Consider the following 18,859-nt stretch of genomic DNA (forward strand, 5'->3'; position numbering starts at 1 on the left):
TTCATGACTGCGGAAAATGACATAATCAAAAACTGTAACTGGCAACCAAAACCTATGAAATCTTAATTTGCAAAAAGTGTTATTGAAGTCCTATCAACAAGAGCCACCAATATTCAGGTCTGCAGAACTTACTCTAAAATCCCAATAAAATACACTGGGGTCTTGATTTACGATGGTAATCTGTTCTCAGAGACATATTGTAAGTCGAAATATCGTAAGTCGAAGCGATTTTTCCCATAAGAAATATAGGTACTGTAATTGAATTAATCCGTTCCACACCCCCAAAAATATTAACTTGAAAATACATTTTATACTGAATACAATTGTTTTCTCAACTACAATACAGTACATATGTTTATCTTACCCTTATGGAGGACTCTTGATGGTGTATGGAAGATGGTGATGAGGGGGAGGAGGAGAGATGTTACTGTTTGGAAAGTCTCTCCTTCCATTATAACATCAGGCAGTGATGATTTCTCTGGGGTACACTCTCCTACGTTTTGCCTGCATACCACTAGGACCTGGTTGTGGTTCACTACTTGTTTGTCGCACTAAAAATTTGTCTAGTGACACTTGTTTTTCTCTTCGTTTTAACATTTGTCTGTAATGATGCATCACAATGTCATTGAAAAGGTTAAGGCAACGGCCTAGTACAGCTTGCTCTGGGCGAGTCGTTTCAACAAAAGCTTGCATTTCTTCCCACAGTCTACACCACTTCCTAATTGTTGAGGAAGGGATATTCTGTACTGCCTCCTCCTTCCCTGAAGAAATTTACTCAGCTGCCTTTATGGTCATCCTCACATGTATTTTTATATATTGAACCTTACCACTGACTTTCTTGGGACCCATGGCATGGTATACATATAATAATCAGTTTTATGTTCAAAAAGCAAAAAAAGCAAAAAAAAAAAAAAAAAAAAAAAAAAAAAAAAAAAAAAAAAAAAAAAAAAAGCGTGATCGTCACTAAGTGGGCGGCTCTAGTAAACTGAGGCAGGTCAGCCCTCGCGACCGGGAACCATGCGCTCGGTCGACCCAGTCGACGACATTATCATAATTCGAGTCGCATTTTCCGATCAAATTTATATCGTAACGCGAATTTATAGTAAGTCGGGCAATCTTAAGTCGAGGTGCCACTGTACAAGGTATAGGGATGGGAAACATCCCAACTTAGCATCGGTTCCTATTGCAAAACTACCACAACTAGCAAAACATTTTGCACCTCTCCAATTAATAGTATAATACATAAACTAGAATGTAAATATAATGCACTAGCATGTTGGATAGCTCTAATCGCATATGGATGTTGGAATAAATGCAAACTCAAAGATTTTGCAGTTTGTCCAAGGTCCACAAACTCATAATTATTGCAGGGAATTGAATACACACACCCTGCTGCAGACAGGGGTGAGTTGTTGATTAAATTGGATTTAAGCGTATTATTATTTTTGAATGAGCACCACATTGATACTAACCCTTTAACTGCGCAACGCTCTTGCAGGCTCATATCTGGAGGTGTGCTACGTGCCTCCGGGTATTTGTATTTTTCACGTTCCATTCAAAACTCCCGCGGCTACATGGGGTTCACATCAGTTTCCTCAGGGCTCATGTAAACAGATGCTATCTTTAAAAAAATCGTGGTCCACATTCGCGGGTGTGAGAGCCCCGGTAGTGAGTGAGCAACCAAGGCAGGCACACACAGTATGAGCTCAAAGCACTGCTGTTCAGCTTGTGACCACAGCATCGCCTAATAATGTCAAAATATATATATAACTTATATTATTTAGCCATGATAGTATTACAGATACAATACTAGTGGACCAAACTCTCACAAGTCGAGCCTGGCCTTGGGCCAGGCTTGAGGAGTAGAAGAATTCCCAGAACCCCATCAAACAGGTATCAAACAGAAGAGCCTGAGTGTGATAATGACTGTGTACAATGTTCAAATATTAGTGATTCAATGCTGTTCACGATGTTCACAGCACTAGCCACAGCACCACAGCATTATTTCGTTCATCTAGGAATCATCAAACGACTTTTTAGGTTCCTTTATAAAATAAACTTGTGGTCAATTATGTATTTACAGGATTTTGTGACCAGTATTGTAATAACAGCAGGATTGTGGTGATAATAAGCACTGTGCATAGTATTGTGGGAGGAGTAATTGTGGTGAGGGAGAGAATTAAGGTAGCCTCGCTGTGTGGCAGCCACTCTTTGTTTTGCTCATCATACTAGCTTAGTGGTTCACTATGGTGAACACATTTGTACATGGGTATATACCATGTGTGTGTATACAGTGTAGTAACAGCAACAGGAGTATGTTGGGAGGAGCTATTTTGGTGAGGGAGGTGACGTAATCGTAGCGTCGTCTACTGGCTGCTGTGTGATTTCTCATGCAGTGTATGGTGGCCATTGTAAAGTTTGGACAATACCGGCTTACTTGCATAGTTCTGGTGAATAAAACATGTAGATAGGTATACATAACATGTGTAAATAGTGTAATACAAGCAATAACATTATGGTGGGAGGAGCAATGTTGGTGAGTAAGATGTTGGAGGAGTGAGGGAGAGACTGGATATTGGAGGAGTGAGGGTGTGGCAGCTGACACTCGTGGAGTTCTGAGTGTGTTCATGGTGAATGTATATAGAGTGTGTGATAGTGTATAGTGTGTAAATGGACTGTATATACATAAATTAGCATAATACAATGGAAATATGTGCCGGAAATGCGTACACATGTGTCATGCATGTAACACGGTGTCTTCGGACAGTACGCATGTTCTATTGCCATAATATAGTATACGTGTTCGTTATACATAGGATTGACACGTAAAAGCATATAAAATGTATTTGGAACTGTGCGCAGAAACTGAACAAAAATATATTCGCGGCAACTCGTGCATCCTGCCCTAAGCGCCCTACCGGCCCCGGGGGCGTATGCCACGGGTGACCAGGGAATGATGACGTCATGCCCGATCTTACAGACCCCATAGCAGCTAATACACTTACAATTTCGACCTTCTGTTACTATACCCTTACTCAGGGAAGGATTTTTGACACTTTAAAAACAGAAAATAATTTTTTCCAGAGATTTTATTTCCTGTGCACTGGGGAGGTGTCATATTTGGAGGCCGCGCAGTTAAGGGGTTAATGTTCTTAAGAACTGGGGAAAGTTCAGCTAGTCCTAGTACCTCTCCTGATCAGCTGTCTTTGAAACCTATTTAGTTTTTTGTTTTTGGTTATACAGTACTGTAATAGACTTTAGGTAAGTGTGATGACTCGTGATATGAATTTTCTTGGCAAACTAGTGGGGAGGAAAAGAAAACAAAAGGCCTAAATGAGATGAGTAATTACTAAGTGTAATTACAGGATGAGAGCTACCCCTGTGGTGTAATACTAGCATTCTGTTGTATGACACTTTAAACTATAGTACTGTACTGATGGTTTTGGCCTTCACCACTTGTTCTATCTGTCTACAACTCTGTTGATGGACCTTCTAAAAAACAGTTTTCAAATATAGTTTGTATTAAGGAACATGTTGCCATAGGTGACTGGGGATACTTTTCTTTAACATCTTCATACAGTCAAACTGTATCTAGATATGAAATTAGTTACACATGTTATACAGTATGTCTGTTTTATGTACAGACACATTTATGTGATCAGACTATTTACTCATAAACTGTTAAATATATGTAATTTACATTACTGTACTGTCTTAACATACGTGTTGCGTCTGATTTCAATACTGCATGCTTTTGCCATTAATTTTAATTTATTTGCAAATTTTCTTCATGTTTTTTCAGAACTTAACAAAGATTTAGTTGATGCAGCAATTCTGGTGGTCCGAAGTGCTGTGGCCAATCAAATAGACTGGAGACAAATTAGAGAGCTGCTTGCAGAGGCTCAAGCGCGAGGAGATCCTGTAGCTCTACCTATCAAACAGCTCAAACTGGAGAGCAGTACTATGACACTCTTACTCAGGTATGTTAAGTAATATTTCTGTGTGTTATTCAGGCAGTTCCCAACTTACAAATGGAAGGCATTCCTAATAGGTGTTTAGAAGTCATTTATTTGGAACTTGGAACCAAATTTCCTGTTGGAAATTGAGGGTTGTTCGTCGTCCGTGCCATGTGGTGACTGATCCGTCTGCCTGTGACATCTTCGACCCTGAGTCATATGGGATGTGAGCCTGTCGTGTTGCTCTCGTTTCTGGCCCTTAGGTGGAGTCTTCAGGTAAGGACCACTTGCATATTAGGTTTTCCAGGTTGCAGCAGTCTGGATTTGTGTACCTGGGTGGAATTCCTGGAGCTTTCCCGTTGGTGTTATGATCTTAGGGTTAGAGGTGTTGGTTTTCTCCCATGGTTCTGTCCGCACTTCGTCTTCCTTCTTCTTTAGGTATGGTTCACCCTTCCTGTCACCCCCTCCCTGTTTACAACCCCCAAAGTGTCTACAGTTTTTTGGGTTTTGAGTTTAGGATATGACTCGATCAGCTTCTGCGGTTGCCCCTTGGGCGTGGAGGTAGGTGAGCCTTTTCCTTTTGGACTCCACTTCTCTTGTCTCATTGATTCTTTGTTCCTTCGGGGTTGAGTTCGCATTGGTCTCTGCCTGATTGTGGCTGGCTGCTGCATTTGCTCAGGAAACTGAGGGCTAGAGACAGTGGACAGCATGAGCCCCATCCCCTTCCCTACCAAAATGAATGGGTGGGGGGGGGGGGAGGCAAATGAGTGCATGCTTCTTTTGAGAAATTTTAAATCATGTACTGGTATTTACATTGTCCTGCTTGATACCTGCTTGATGGGTTTCTGGGAGTTCTTCTATTCCAAGACAGTCCAAGATGGCTGCCTCTCACTGGAGGTACTAAGAGTCCATTTCGTACACAACCAGCCTCGTACACATTTAGAATTGGTTACGAAAAATCAAAGAGTTTTCTCGGTTGGCGCAGTTTCCTGCCGACCGAGAATACTCGGTTGGCGCAGTTAAGTGGTTAATGTGGCTACCTGAATATCGACGTAGCCGCTATGAACGCGCTAAGAAAAACATTCGTAAGTACCTTCGTGAATCTGGCTCCAGGTACCCAGGTTTACTGCTAGGTAACAGGGGGCATCTGGGTGAAAGAAACATTTTGCCCATTTGTCTCCGCCTCCACCGGGGATCGAACCCGGAACCTCAGGACTACGACTTCGAAGCACTGTCCACTCGGCTGTCAAGCGCTTGACAGCATCCTTAAGGCTTTAACACCCCCATGCGCAAGAAAAAAATTATAAAATTTTTTTTTTGTCTTCTAAAAATGTTCATTTGTGTTCCCTGAGCACGAGAAAAGAAAATTGTAGGTGACATTTTTTGGCTGCAATAGGCTGAGGAAGTCTGGCAAAATGTAGGCGTTGACAGAGCAGTCGTCAGAGGCGGTCACCTCCACCTGAGCTTCCAGGTGAGAGTTGCCACAAAGATATTATTTCCTAATTCTGGGAAATAAAAAAAAAGTGATTTTTCTTAGTTTTTCAGTAATATTATTCAATAGTGTGTAATGTGATATACAGTATTTATAAAATGTGTGAACCATCGCTATACTCAAAATTATGGTGTGCATATTAATGATTCAATTATAATTACCATAACGAACCACTTAGATGGTATGGTGAGCCAAAAAGCAATGAGGCGTGGCCGCCAAACCAGCGAGCCAGCCACTCGCCACCACTTCGTTCCTCAACAACACCTCACTCGCCAACATTCTCCTCCCACCATACTGTTTTTGCTTTTATTCACTATATACAGATGTTATATATAAGTATCTACATGTTTTGTTTTCCACAACTGTATAACTGCTGGTATGGTGAGTTCGGGCAATAAAAGACGTCGCTACATACACAGTCAGCTGGCGGCTGCCTCCTTCACTGGTTCAAGGCCAGATGCACTAAAATTTCTCCCCCAACAATACTGTTTGTGGTGTTATTACACTATATACACACATTATATATAAGTATCTACATGTTTTATTCACCATAACTGTACAACTTAGCTGGTAGGGTACCCAAAGAGCATAGTGGCCACCCTCTACACAGCTAAACAAGTCATGCAGATGACACCACCTCTGTCACCCAAATGGCTCCTCCCAACATAATCCTTTTGCTGCTATTACACTAATACACACATTATATATAAGTATCTACATTTGTGTTCACCATAGAGAACCACTGAAGTGGTATGGTGAATGCAGACAATAACAGTTGGCCACACAGTCAGTAGATGACATTATCTTCCTCCCTCCCTCAGCATCACTCTTTCCACCATACAGCACAGCACTAATTATTACAACAATCCTGCTATTATCAGAATCCTGGTCATTTTTATCACAGTCAGAGGTCTTCTGTAATATAGTATTGTCATTGCTAAATAATAGCAGTTACATATTTATTTTCACTATTTTAGGCGATACTGTGATCACAAGCTTAACAGCTGGGCTGTTAGCTCAAGCTGTGTGAGCCAGCCTTGGTTGCTCACACAGTACTGTGGCTCTCACAGTGGAGATTGTTGCCCACTATTTTCTTTAAACTTGCATTTGTTTACAAGAGCCCCGAGGAAGCCGATGTGAACCCTGTGTAGCCGCGGGCCATTTGAATCATGGCCGGCACCCTGTGTCGTATATGTTTGCCATGCGCATGGTGGGACACGTTACTCCTATTGTATATATATGCCATGAGCAGTTTAGGAGTTAAGCTCTTATTTGCTTGAGAAATGTTATCATCAAATAATTCTCTTTCAGTGATCCATATGATTGTGATGAAGATGACATCTTATTGGACTCGGATGAAGAACGTGAAGAGGGAAATGATTCAACAAAGATGCGTCCCATGACAGTGGATATAGAACTGGAACTCTCTGCAATGGCCAATGCTCGAAAGTTAGTTATGGTATATACAATGTTGAAAGACTTTTCACAGTCTATACACTTTTCTTTCATATTTACTTTTATGTAGTGATATCACATCGGGTTTATGTACTTGCAAAAAATTATTATAATAATATATTTAAATACTTGGTCTTATAATTACTTTATTTACCTAATTATTTATCTAATTAGTGTACTTAACCCTTAAGCTGCTAAGGGGTCCTGAGGAGATTTACACCCCTGTGTGCAAGAAAAAAAAAATTCTAAAAAATTATTTCGTCTTCTAAAAATGTTAATTTGTGTTCCCTGAGTACGGGAAAAATAAAAAATAAATCGTAGGCGACATATTTTGGCCCAAATAGGTCGAGAAAGTCTGGCAAAATGTAGGCGTTGACATAGCGGTCGTCAGAGCTGGTCAGCGTCACCCGAGCTGACAGGTGGGAGTTGCCACAAAGATGATATTACCTAATTATTTCAATGTCTCTGATTTTTTCTTAGTTTTTTTGCAGTACTGTAATATTATTCAGTGTGTATTGTGATATATAATAAAAGGGGTGAATCATCGCTATACTCAAAAGTATGGTGTTCATATTAGTGATTCAATTATTATGTTAATAAAACAATAAACAAATAGTTTTGCTGTTATTACACTCTATACACAAGTTATATACAAGTACCTGCATGTTTTGTTCACCATAACGAACCACTAAGTTGGTATTGTGAGTCGAAAAGCAACGAGGAGTGACCTCCACACACCAGCCAGCCACTCGTTGCCACTCCCTCAACAACGCCTCACTCACACTTTCTCCTCCCACCATCCTGTTTTTTATTTTATTCACTATATACAGATGTTATATATAAGTATCTACATGTTTTGTTCAACACAACTGTACAACTAAGCTGATATAGTTAGTTCAGACACTAAGACCGAAACGCTTTGCGTAATAGTGGCTTTAGGCATTGTATGTACTAGCTCTATCTATAAAGCCAACAAACATTGTAAAATCTCTTTATGTATGTACCTTTACTTAAATAAAAATTATTATTATTATTATTATAAGAGATGTCACTACACACAGTCAGGTGGGGGCTGCCTCCCTTACTCATTCAAGTTCACACGCACTAAAATTTCTCGCCCAACAATACCGTCTGTGGTGTTATTACACTATATATACAGACGTTATATATAAGTATCTATGTGTTTTGTTTACCACAACTCTACAACTAAGCTGATATAGTTAGTTCAGGCACTAAGAGTCGTCGCTACACACAGTCAGCTGGCGGCTGCCTCCCTCACACATTCAAGGTCACACGTACTAAATTTCTTCCCCAACAATACTGTTTGCAGTGTTATTACACTATATACACACATTATATATAAGTACTGTATCTATATGTTGTATGCACCGTAACTGCACACGTAAGCTTGTAGGGTGCCCAAAGAGCATAGTGGCCACCCTCTACACAGCTAGACAAGTCATGCAGACGACGCCACCTCCGTCACCCAAATGGCTCCTCCCGACATAATCCTTTTGCTGTTATTACACTAATACACACATTATATATAAGTATCTACATTTGTGTTCACCATAGAGAACCACTGAGCTGGTATGGTGAATGCAGACAATAACAGGTGGCCACACAGTCAGTAAACAATGCTATCTCCGTCCCTCAGCATTACTCCTCCCACAGCACTAATTATCACAACAATCTTGCTATTATCACAATCCTGGTAATTTTTATCACAGTCAGGAGTCATCTGTAATACTGTCATCTTTAAATAATAGCAGTTATATATTTATTTTGACATTTTTCGGCGATGCTGTGGCCACAAGCTGAACAGCAATGCTGTTCGCTCATGCTGTGTGCGCCTGCCTTGGTTGCTCCAACAGTACTGTTGTTTTCACACCGGAGAATATTTCCCACGATTTTGTTAAAAAATGACGTCTGTTTACAAGAGCCCTGCGGAAGCTAATGTGAACCCCGTATAGCCGCGGGTCATTTGAATTGTGCCTGGCACCCGATGGCGTATATATATGCCATGTGCACCGTGGGACATGTTACTCATGGCGTTTATATATGGCATGCGCAGTTTAAGGGTTAACATGCAGGATGCACTGTTTCTCAAGGTGAGATATTAAATTTCCAAAACATACTTTGCCAGGTATTTTGATCAGAAACGTCAAGCAGCAAAGAAGGAACAGAGAACAATTGATGCCTCAGCCAAGGTGCTTCAATTAGCTACCAAGAAAACCAATCAAACACTCAAGGAGGTGGCAGCCATCTCTAACATCAATAAGGCGAGAAAAGTCCTTTGGTTTGAAAAATTTCTATGGTTCATTTCTTCTGAAAATTATTTAGGTGAGGTATATTAATGCATTTTTATTGTTATGGTGATGAAAGATGTGTAGTGTGAGTTCTGTACATAGAGATAAGAGATAAGATCAGTCATAGAGAAACATGCTGGGTTTAAAGAGACCAAAGCCTTAAAACTACCAAGTGAACTCCCATGAACATTGTAAACAAACAATCATATCTCAAAACTAGAGTGAGCTTGTTAGCACTCCTTCCCCTCCCCAGTCAGTTGGGGAGGGGAAAAGATCAAAGAAATGTAGAGATCAGGCACCCTGAAGCTCTAGATCTTCCCTGGTCCTCGAAGCCAATTCTGAAGTAAATGTCAAAAGACACTGACAAACCTGGAAGGGAGGGAGGGAGGGAGGAAATTGGGGAGCTACCGGGGTTCAATGAGAAAAAGAGGCATTTCATTACATTCATCGCTGGTTTTCTGGGAGGCCCCATGTGGCTCCCTGTAGCTAACTACCCACATAGAAGGAAAACAAATGGGGCATTTACCAGATAAGTGGGAGCACCGCAGGAGTTAGGATGAAGAAAATCACCCAGACGAGAGAAATGACCCAAAGCTGGGGCCCCAGAGACATTAATAAGATATGTTAAAGGAGACCATGGAGTGATAGCCCACAAAATTAGGTTATGAGGAATATCAGGAAAAGTAGGACGATGGATATTCAATTTTCTATCAAACAGAATGCAAAATATAAATTAATCAAATAAAATAGAGTCCAAGCACAGTAAAAAGCTCCTTTCCTCAGGGTACAGTCCTTGCACCAATGTTTTTTTTATTCAAGATTTTCTATAGAGAAAAATGCAAGTCACAGCTTTGTTATTTTCTGGGGGGTGCCCTGTAGGCTCCCTGGATATATATTAGATTTCTGGCATCTGTCAATGTGCTTGGAGTTCTAGGCCTACCGGGACCATGAGCCAGAACTTGACTCTCTGAGAGGCACGAGAAGCAATGGCTTATAGAAACCCCCGTGTAGTTGGAAGCATTCTATGTCTGCCATCGACCGGGTCAGGCACCCAGAAAGGTAAGTGCTGCAAAACAAACCTATATACTTGTGAAGACATTGCTACAAAGAGCAGAACGAGTGGACAGAACTCCCCAAATGAAAACAAGCAAACTAATGTGACATCACCACGTTGACACGCTGCTGTCTGCGCAACCCCTTTCCTTCCTGGGAGGGGGAAGTGGGAGCCCCAGACCTTCACGCTGGCTACCCACCCTTCAGTTCTTGGTTGATGTGATACTGGCAAGGTCGTGTGGCTCTGGCTTCAGCAATTGTTTCAGTTTTGTGCCTTGTGGTGTGGTGCTGTTTCTACAGTTGGTGTGCAAGCCAGGAGAAAATTCTTCAATACTTGGGCTGCATGCACCTAGGGTTTCCTTCCCTAGGTGCCCTGTAAGTACTGCCCTTGGGGCTTGGGGCCTCCTTCCACAAGTCGCCTTGGGATCTCCCTCCGTTGTGTCTTTTGCTGCTCTGTGATTGACCGCTCGAAACCCCGTCAACTGGGGTTTCTGTGTTCCTCCCTTGTTTGTCTCTGGGTAGAGGGTAGTTTTTGTCACTGGTAGGGGCGCAGGGTACTGTGCAGCTAGTTATCACCTCACATGGCCGCCGGCTCTGTTCCGCCTGGGTATTTTGTCCTCATGCGGGAGTTTTCTTTTTCTATCTGGGGGGAGCCCTTTCGGCTCTCCAGAGCTTACTAGGCTGATATGCTAATGTCAGACTTTGGCATCAGTCATGTGTATGGAGTTCTGTGGGCCTACCGGGGACCACGAGCCAGAACCTGGCTCCTTCAGAGAGGCATGGGGAGCAATGGCCTATAGAAATCCCCGTGTGGTTGTAAGCATTCTATATCTGCCATTGACCGGATCAGGCACCCAGAAAGGTAAGCATCCCAAAACCAACCCCTATTTTGGCGAAAATATTGCTACCAAAAGCCGAACAAGTGGATAAAACTTCCCTAAAAGAAACGAGCATGACGTCACACGTCGCCGCACCGCTGTCTGCGCAGCTCCCCCCTCCCCAGGAGGGGGAAGGGGGAGCCCCAGACCCCCATGCCGGGTATCCACCCATCAGTTCTCAGGCTGATGTTAGAGGCGGAGGTCGTGTGCTTGGCTCCACCGTTTCTAGCACTGTGCTTTGAGTGTGGTGGCTGTCTTCCAGGGGTGCGAGAGCCAGGAGTTATTCTACAGTACTCGGGCTGCATGCGCCTAGGGTTCTCGTCCCTAGGTGCCCTTGGAGCTTGGGGTTCCCTTCCACAAGTTCCTCAGGGGTCTGCCTCTGCTAGGCCGTATTACTGCTCAGGTTTCAGCTGCCCTTTGGGTGCCTTGGGGTTTTTGTCCTCTTGGTTTACCTTAGGGTAGAGGGTAGTCTTGTTTGTCTCTGGGTAGAGGGTAGTTTTTGTCACTGGTAGGGGCGCAGGGTACTGTGCAGCTAGTTATCACCTCACATGGCCGCCGGCTCTGTTCCGCCTGGGTATTTTGTCCTCATGCGGGAGTTTTCTTTTTCTTTCTGGGAGCCGGTCGGCCGAGTGGACAGCACGCTGGACTTGTAATCCTGTAGTCCCGGGTTCGATCCCGGGCGCCGGCGAGAAACAATGGGCAGAGTTTCTTTCACCCTATGCCCCTGTTACCTAGCAGTAAAATAGGTACCTGGGTGTTAGTCAGCTGTCACGGGCTGCTTCCTGGGGGTGGAGGCCTGGTCGAGGACCGGGCTGCGGGGACACTAAAGCCCCGAAATCATCTCAAGATAACCTCAAGATAGGGTAAGAGGCAGCTTGCACTGGTGGTGCACAGGGTACCTGCTTGATACCTGCTTGATACCTGCTTGATACCTGCTTGATGGGGTTCTGGGAGTCCTTCTTCTCCCCAAGCCCGGCCTGAGGCCAGGCTTGACTTGTGTGAGTTTTGTCCACCAGGCTGTTGCTTGGAGCGGCCGACAGGCCCACATACCCATCACAGCCCGGTTGGTCCGGCACTCCTTGAAGACAACAATCTAATTTTTTCTTGAAGATGTCCACTTTTGTTCCGGCAATTTTTCTGGTGCTCGCTGGTAGGACATTGAACAACCGTGGACCTCTGATGTTTACACAGTGTTCTCTGATTGAGCCTATGGCACCTTTGCTCTTCGTTGGTTCTATTCTGCATTTTCTTTCATATCGTTCACTCCAGCACGTTGTTATTTTACTCTGCAGATTTGGGACCTGTCCCTCCAGTATTTTCAATGTGTATATTATTTGGTATCTCTCTCGTCTCCTTTCTAGTGAGTACATTTGGAGAGCTTTGAGACGATCCCAATAACTTAGGTGCTTTATCTCGTCTATGCGTGCCGTATATGTTCTCTGTATTCCCTCTATTTCAGCAATCTTTCCTGCTCTGAAGGGGGAGGTGAGTACTGAGCAGTACTCAAGACGGGACAACACAAGTGATTTGAAGAGTACAACCATTGTGATGGGATCTCTGGACTTGAAGGTTCTCGTAATCCATCCTATCATTTTTCTGGCTGACGCAATACTTGTTTGGTTATGCTCCCTAAACGTTAGATCGTCAGACATCATTATTCCCAAATCCTTGACATGCTGTTTTCCTACTATGGGCAGATTCGATTGTGTTTTGTACCCTGTATTATGTTTCAGATTCTCATTTTTGCCATATCTGAGTACCTGGAATTTATCACCGTTAAACATCATGTTATTTTCTGCTGCCCAATCAAAACTTTGTTAATGTCTGTCTGTAGTTTTTCAATGTCTTCAGCAGAGGTAATTTTCATGCTGATTTTTGTATCATCTGCAAAGGATGACATGAAGCTGTGACTTGTATTTTTGTCTATATCAGATATGAGAATAAGGAACAGCAGTGGTGCAAGGACTGTACCTTGAGGTACAGAGCTTTTAACTCCGCTCGGCTCGATTTTACTTGATCAACTGTTACTGTGTGTTCTGTTCGACCAGATCGGTACTGTGCAGCTTGTTTTCACCATTTACAGCGGCTGGCTCTGTTCCTAAGGGTATGTTGTTCTCTTGCGGGGTTTTGTTTTTCTTTTTGTTTTTGCCTTGTAGGGGGGGGGTCTGCCTTGCTTCCCCCTCTTTTTGGTGCCTGACCTGTGCACAGTTCTCTTCTGGTGGTGCCCCCTGCCAGGTCCCCATGAGTGTACACGTTCCTGGGGTTCAGCTTTAGACAGTTGTTTGGTAGTTTTGGGCGCCGGTTAGCAGTACCCTGCCTGGCATTATCTGGGCATGAGTTTCCATTAAGCGCCTCAGGACCCTGGGAATCCCCTGGGGGCGTGTGGGTCTGATGGATGTGTCCCCGGAGTTCCCCCCCCCCCTTCGCTTCGTGCGAGTTCGATGGTTGCTTGGTCCCTTTGACTCAGGATTACCCTCACGGGTTTTGCCTCCGTCAAGCTGCCTGTTGGGTCGGTGACACCTTCGGCCTGGCGTCATACGAGTTCTGTTACTTGCTTGTGACTCGGTTTACCCACTCTCAAGAAGGTGTTCCACGGGTACAGGCGGCGCAGGCGTTGCATGCTTGGTTTAGGTTGGTTGCTTACCTGGATGCCCCAAGGCTGCCCGGTTTTGCTTATAGGGATCCGGACTTGGGGGTGTGGGTCGCAACGACCTTGGTTCAGTCTGCACGCCCTCGTCCTTCCCCTGCTGTGGTTCATCCTGATTTTCTTCCCCTGCTTCCGGTCTCGAAGTGTCTGAGGGTTTCTGAGTCGGGGCAGGGTTTAGATGGTCTCGAGTCTTGGGCGGTCTCGGGGGATGCCCCTTCCGGTGTGGCAACGGAGGCGTTCGAGTCCACTCTCCCTGCCAAAGCCTCTGGGTCTGACCACTGGGACCCCTTCTGTTTGGCTTTCTCGGCTGCGCCGACTTTTTCTTTAGGGGCCGATGCTCTGGGGGATGACTCGGCCCCGGGTCCCAAGGAGGGGGATTTTGGGGCTGGGGAGGGTCTGACTTGGGGCCCTTGGGCCCCGCTGGACCCCACCTAGGTTTTTCTACCCTCGAAGTGGGCCTTATTGTTACAAGGAGTTGGGTTCTCTTTCCCCCCTCTGCATACGAGTTGGATTGGGCATCTGCCCCTCCCCAGGTTTGGTTCCATGTTCCCTCGGATGCGTCACTTCCGTCAATCTGGAGGTTTTTGGCTTCCAGCATCCAACCTTCTGTAGTGTGGGCAACCCTGGCGTCTTACCTCCTGCGTGACCCAGATTACGCCTCGGTGATTACCCCTAGTCTTTCAGGTTTGGGAATTCGTTCTTTTTCTGTGGGGAGCCCCTACAGCTCCCTGGAGCTTATCAGGCTAATGTATGTTATATTAGACCGGGACATTAGCTAAGGAGTTCAGACCTACCAGGGACCAGCACCAGAACCTGGCCCCTTCAGAGAGGTTTCAGGGAGCAATGGCCCTGGAAAACACCCCTTGTGGTTGGGGTTTTCCTTATGTGCCATCGACCGGGTTAGGCACCCAGAAAGGTAGGCATAACAAAACAAACCCCACATGGTAAAAAACTAAAACAGAAAACCGAACAGAGGTAGAAACTCCCTACAATCCCATGGAAACAAGCAAACATCACATTCTACTGCCGCGCCGATCGTCCGCGCAGCTCTCGCCGCGCCGGCTGCCTAGCATCAGTTCGTAAGCTAATGTCAACCACGACAGGCGCTTTTCTGACCTCAGTTTCCTAGGCGGTGTTTGTCTTTCGTGGCGTTCACTGCCGTGTATTGTGTTGTGCAGTGGCCAGGTTTTCCTCATCAGTACCGGGGCTGCATGAACTTAAGGGCTTCCTTCTCTAAGCGCCCTGTGAGTACTGTCCCTGCGTGACAGGGTTTTTATCCCTGGGGCGTTCGGGAACCATGCCCGTAGAGGTTCTTACTGCTCGGCATTTGCCTCGCCCTTAGGGCCCTTGTTTGGCCTTGGGTAGGGATTGGTGTTGTGCTGGTTAGGACATCAAGGTGTTGCGCGACATGCCACCTAAGCGGCGACCGGTTCCTGTTGCCTCTGGGGACGGTGGACTTTTGCGGGGTTTTTCTTTTTTTATTTTCATTTGCCTGGTGGGGGTTCTGCCTAGTGTGGCTATAGTTCCACTGGTAGTGTTTGGTGGCCCTCTGCTAGGCCCCCGTGATTGTACACGTTGCAGGGGTTTTCAGTGTTGTCCTCTAACCCTTGTTAGTTTTGGGTTTTAACCAGTTAGCAACACCTTGCCCGGGCTTCCCGTAGTTGTTACCCTACGGGCTCTGGAAAACCCTATCGGGGCTCGGTGGACCATTGAATGTGTCTTCCGGGTTCCAACCCGTCTTGTGTGGGTTTGTTGGTTGCTGTGCCCTTGTCTCCGGGTGACAGTCGCCACTTTTACCTCCGTCACGTTGTCTGTTGGGTTACTGACACCTTGACCCCGGAGTCTTGCGAGAGGTATTCTCTGCTTGTTCTCCAGTCCTCTCCTGATGTTATTACTGTTCAGAGTACAGGTGGCATCCGTGTTGCAAGCTAGGTTAGGTTGCTGCAATGCACTAGGTTGGTTTCCCATTTGGATGCCCCAGGGCTGCCCCATTGTAGTTAGGTGCTGTTCACCCCTTTTCCTCTCTGTTCCCAGCTCCAGACCGTCTGTGGGTTTTGGGGTCGTTGGCATCGGCCTCCTGGATCCTTCCCTATTTTCCTTATCTGCGGTGAGGTAGCTCCCCCCAGAAAACCAGAGTTGAATGTAATGAAATGCCATTTTCTGGGCGAGTCCCGGAGGCTCCCCAGCATCCCTCCCTCCTTCCGGTTGGCAGTGTTTTTCGCGTATTTTGACATCCAGCCTAAGAACTGCCAGTTGGATCGCTCATGCGGATGGTCTGGGGCTCCCCCCTTCCCCCTCCCGGGGAGGGGGGTTGCACAGATTGCGGCACAGCGACGTGATGACATCATGCTAGTTTGATAATTTTGTTTGGGGAGTTCTGTCTACTTGTTCGGTTTTCGGTAGCAATATTTTCACCAGAATAGGGGTTTGTTTTGGGGCGCCTATCTTTCTGGATGCCTATCCTGGTCGATGGCAGACATAGAATGCTCCCAACCACAAGGGTTTCTATAGGCTATTGCTCCTCTTGCCTCTCTGAGGGGGCCAGGTTCTGGCTCGTGGTCCCTGGTAGGCAAGAACTCCAAGCACTTTGACTGATGCCAGAAAGTTAAACATATCCATTCAGCCTGGATAGCTCTAGGGAGCCTCTGGGACTCGCCCAGAAAATGACATTTCATTACATTTAACGCTGTTTTTTTAGCTCAATTTAGCTGGAAGATTTAAAGCACTCATTAGTACCTGTATGAAACAACAGGAACATTTCTGAAGTTCCCATGATCTGGAAAGTTTCTCTGTTTGACTTTTCCTTGCTCCCTTTCATGATTTTCTTCACAACATAATTCAGAAATAGACTTGTCTAGACAGAAGGGGAAAATATCTGTAATGTTGTTATTTTCCCTGCATTTCTATTTTTGTTTATAAAGGTTAAGTACCATCTGTACAGTGTTTGAAACCCATGCCCACTTTATGCCTTTTTTCACATTTTGAGATCTTTTGAATTCAATATTTATATTTTGTTTATAACTTAGCAGGCATTTATATTTTAATTGATACTATATTGTACTTAGTTTTCTTTGCTTATATTTCAGTAATTGCAGGAAGAGATAGCCAAATGAATGAAATGATTGTGAAACGTCATTTGCATCATCGTGATATTTATGTTCATGCAGACATGCATGGCGCGCCCAGCGTAATCATCAAGAACCCTACTGGCAAAGAGCCACCACCCAAGACCCTCCATGAGACTGGGATTATGGCTTTGTGTTACAGGTAAGAATTATGCAGTACAGGCATACCTCAGTTTAAGAGTTTAATTGGTTCCTGGAGACGCCTCGTATTTCGAAAACTCGCATTCCGAAGCTAATTTCCCCATAAGAAATAAAGGGAAATGAATTAATCTGTTCCTGACTACCCCAAAAACCCCACATCAAACTAAATTTTTATACCTAATTCATCTAAATAAACCTACAAAACTATGTTCAAGTTATTACTTACCTTGCTGTTGATTGCTGTAGGCGTATGGAAGATGGTGAGGAGGTGGGAGGAAGAGAGGAGTTACTGTTTGGAAGGGGAGTCCCCTTCCATTATCACATCAGGCAGTGAGGACTTCACTGGTATGCACACTCTGGCACATTTTGCCTGCATACCACTAGGACTTGCTTGTTTTACTAAGAATTTATCTAATAACACTTGTTTTTCCCTACATTTTAACACTTGTCTGTAGTAATACATCACATTATCATTTAAAAGGTCAATGCAACGGCCTGCTACAGCTTTATCTGGGTGAGTTTTTTCAACAAAACTTTGCAGTTCTTCCCATACTTCACACATTTTCTTAATCAAGAAGGGACATCCTCTACTGCCTCTACTCACAGCTATTTTCTTAGGTTGAACCTTACCAATGGCTTTCTTGAGACCCATGGCAAGATATATAATGACAACTTTTATGCTCAAATGGCCAAAAAAACGATAAAAAACTGTAAATCCTTGTGAAGAATTCAGGTGGGATAGTCACTGGACACGAGACACTGGTAAACTGAGGCGCGATCGCCATGCCACCACGCGCCAGTCAGCCTGTACACGTATCAACAAACTCGCGTCCCGAGGTAACCCTCGCCTTCCGAGACATATTTTTGGAGTAAATCCTGCTCGTCTTCCGAAAAACTCGCATACAGGGACACTCGCATTCCGAGGTACCACTGTATGTATATTAGTGTGCCTAAGGCAGAGAAAATTTGAACATTTTTTATGCCTATTGATATTTCCTTTTTTCTGTGAGGGGGCCCCCTTGGTAGCTTCTACCTGGGAACACATCAATTCCTCACCAAGTTTTTTTTTATTTATGAGCACTTACCAGATAACAATATCAGAATTTGCCCCCTTAAAAGAGAGAAGTTAGTGGTCGTTCTGGCCTACCTTGACGAATGATTGGTGTGGGCTCCCAGCCAGTCTGTGTGTCTGCTAGCCAGGAATCTGGTTCTTTCCCAGCTCAATGGGTTTGGGTTCCTAGTGAATTGGCAGAAGTCTCAGTTTGTTCCATCCCAGGTTCAGACTTGGCTTGGCCTCGTTTGGGACATTGGTCGGCATTGCTTTCCCTACCTCCAGTGACCTTGATTCAGCTGTGGCACCATTGTTTGTTGTAAGGTTATGGGTTTTATAGTTGTGTAATAGGTACAAGTTTTAAAGTCGTGTTGGGACATGAGTTTTGAAACCTGTCCTTACTATATGTGTGTGTATAATATGGAATCTATGCAAATAGCAAGTCCTTGGAGGCACTGTGATATGATACAATAGTATAGTGACATGAACATTCCACTCAAAAGACATACCATGGGGGCCTCGTAGCCAGGTGGATAGCGCGCAGGTCTCGTAATTCTGTGGCGCAGGTTCGATTCCCGCACGAGGCAGAAACAAATGGGCAAAGTTTGTTTCACCCTGAATGCCCCTGTTACCTAGCAGTAAATAGGTACCTGGGAGTTAGTCAGCTGTCACAGGCTGCTTCCTGGGGTGTGTGTGTGTGTGTGGTGTGTGAAAAAAAAAATAGTAGTTAGTAAACAGTTGATTGACAGTCG

At 44.6% G+C, this 18,859-nt stretch overlaps 1 protein-coding gene across 5 annotated transcripts in view; it reads left to right on the top strand.

The window, feature by feature from the left end:
- Clbn (Nuclear export mediator factor NEMF homolog Clbn) overlaps positions 1–18,859 on the top strand; it is a 67,839-nt gene that overhangs the window by 18,829 nt on the left and 30,151 nt on the right. For all 5 annotated transcript variants that reach the window (XM_069332447.1, XM_045749165.2, XM_045749166.2 and 2 more), the window contains exons 9-12: positions 3,803–3,980; positions 6,760–6,897; positions 9,050–9,246; positions 16,877–17,057. In XM_069332447.1, the coding sequence (XP_069188548.1) occupies positions 3,803–3,980; positions 6,760–6,897; positions 9,050–9,246; positions 16,877–17,057 (694 nt within the window). The remainder of the gene's footprint in view (positions 1–3,802; positions 3,981–6,759; positions 6,898–9,049; positions 9,247–16,876; positions 17,058–18,859) is intronic.

Source organism: Procambarus clarkii, chromosome 27, assembly GCF_040958095.1.
Source record: "Procambarus clarkii isolate CNS0578487 chromosome 27, FALCON_Pclarkii_2.0, whole genome shotgun sequence".
In the NCBI taxonomy this organism is placed as follows: domain Eukaryota; kingdom Metazoa; phylum Arthropoda; class Malacostraca; order Decapoda; family Cambaridae; genus Procambarus; species Procambarus clarkii.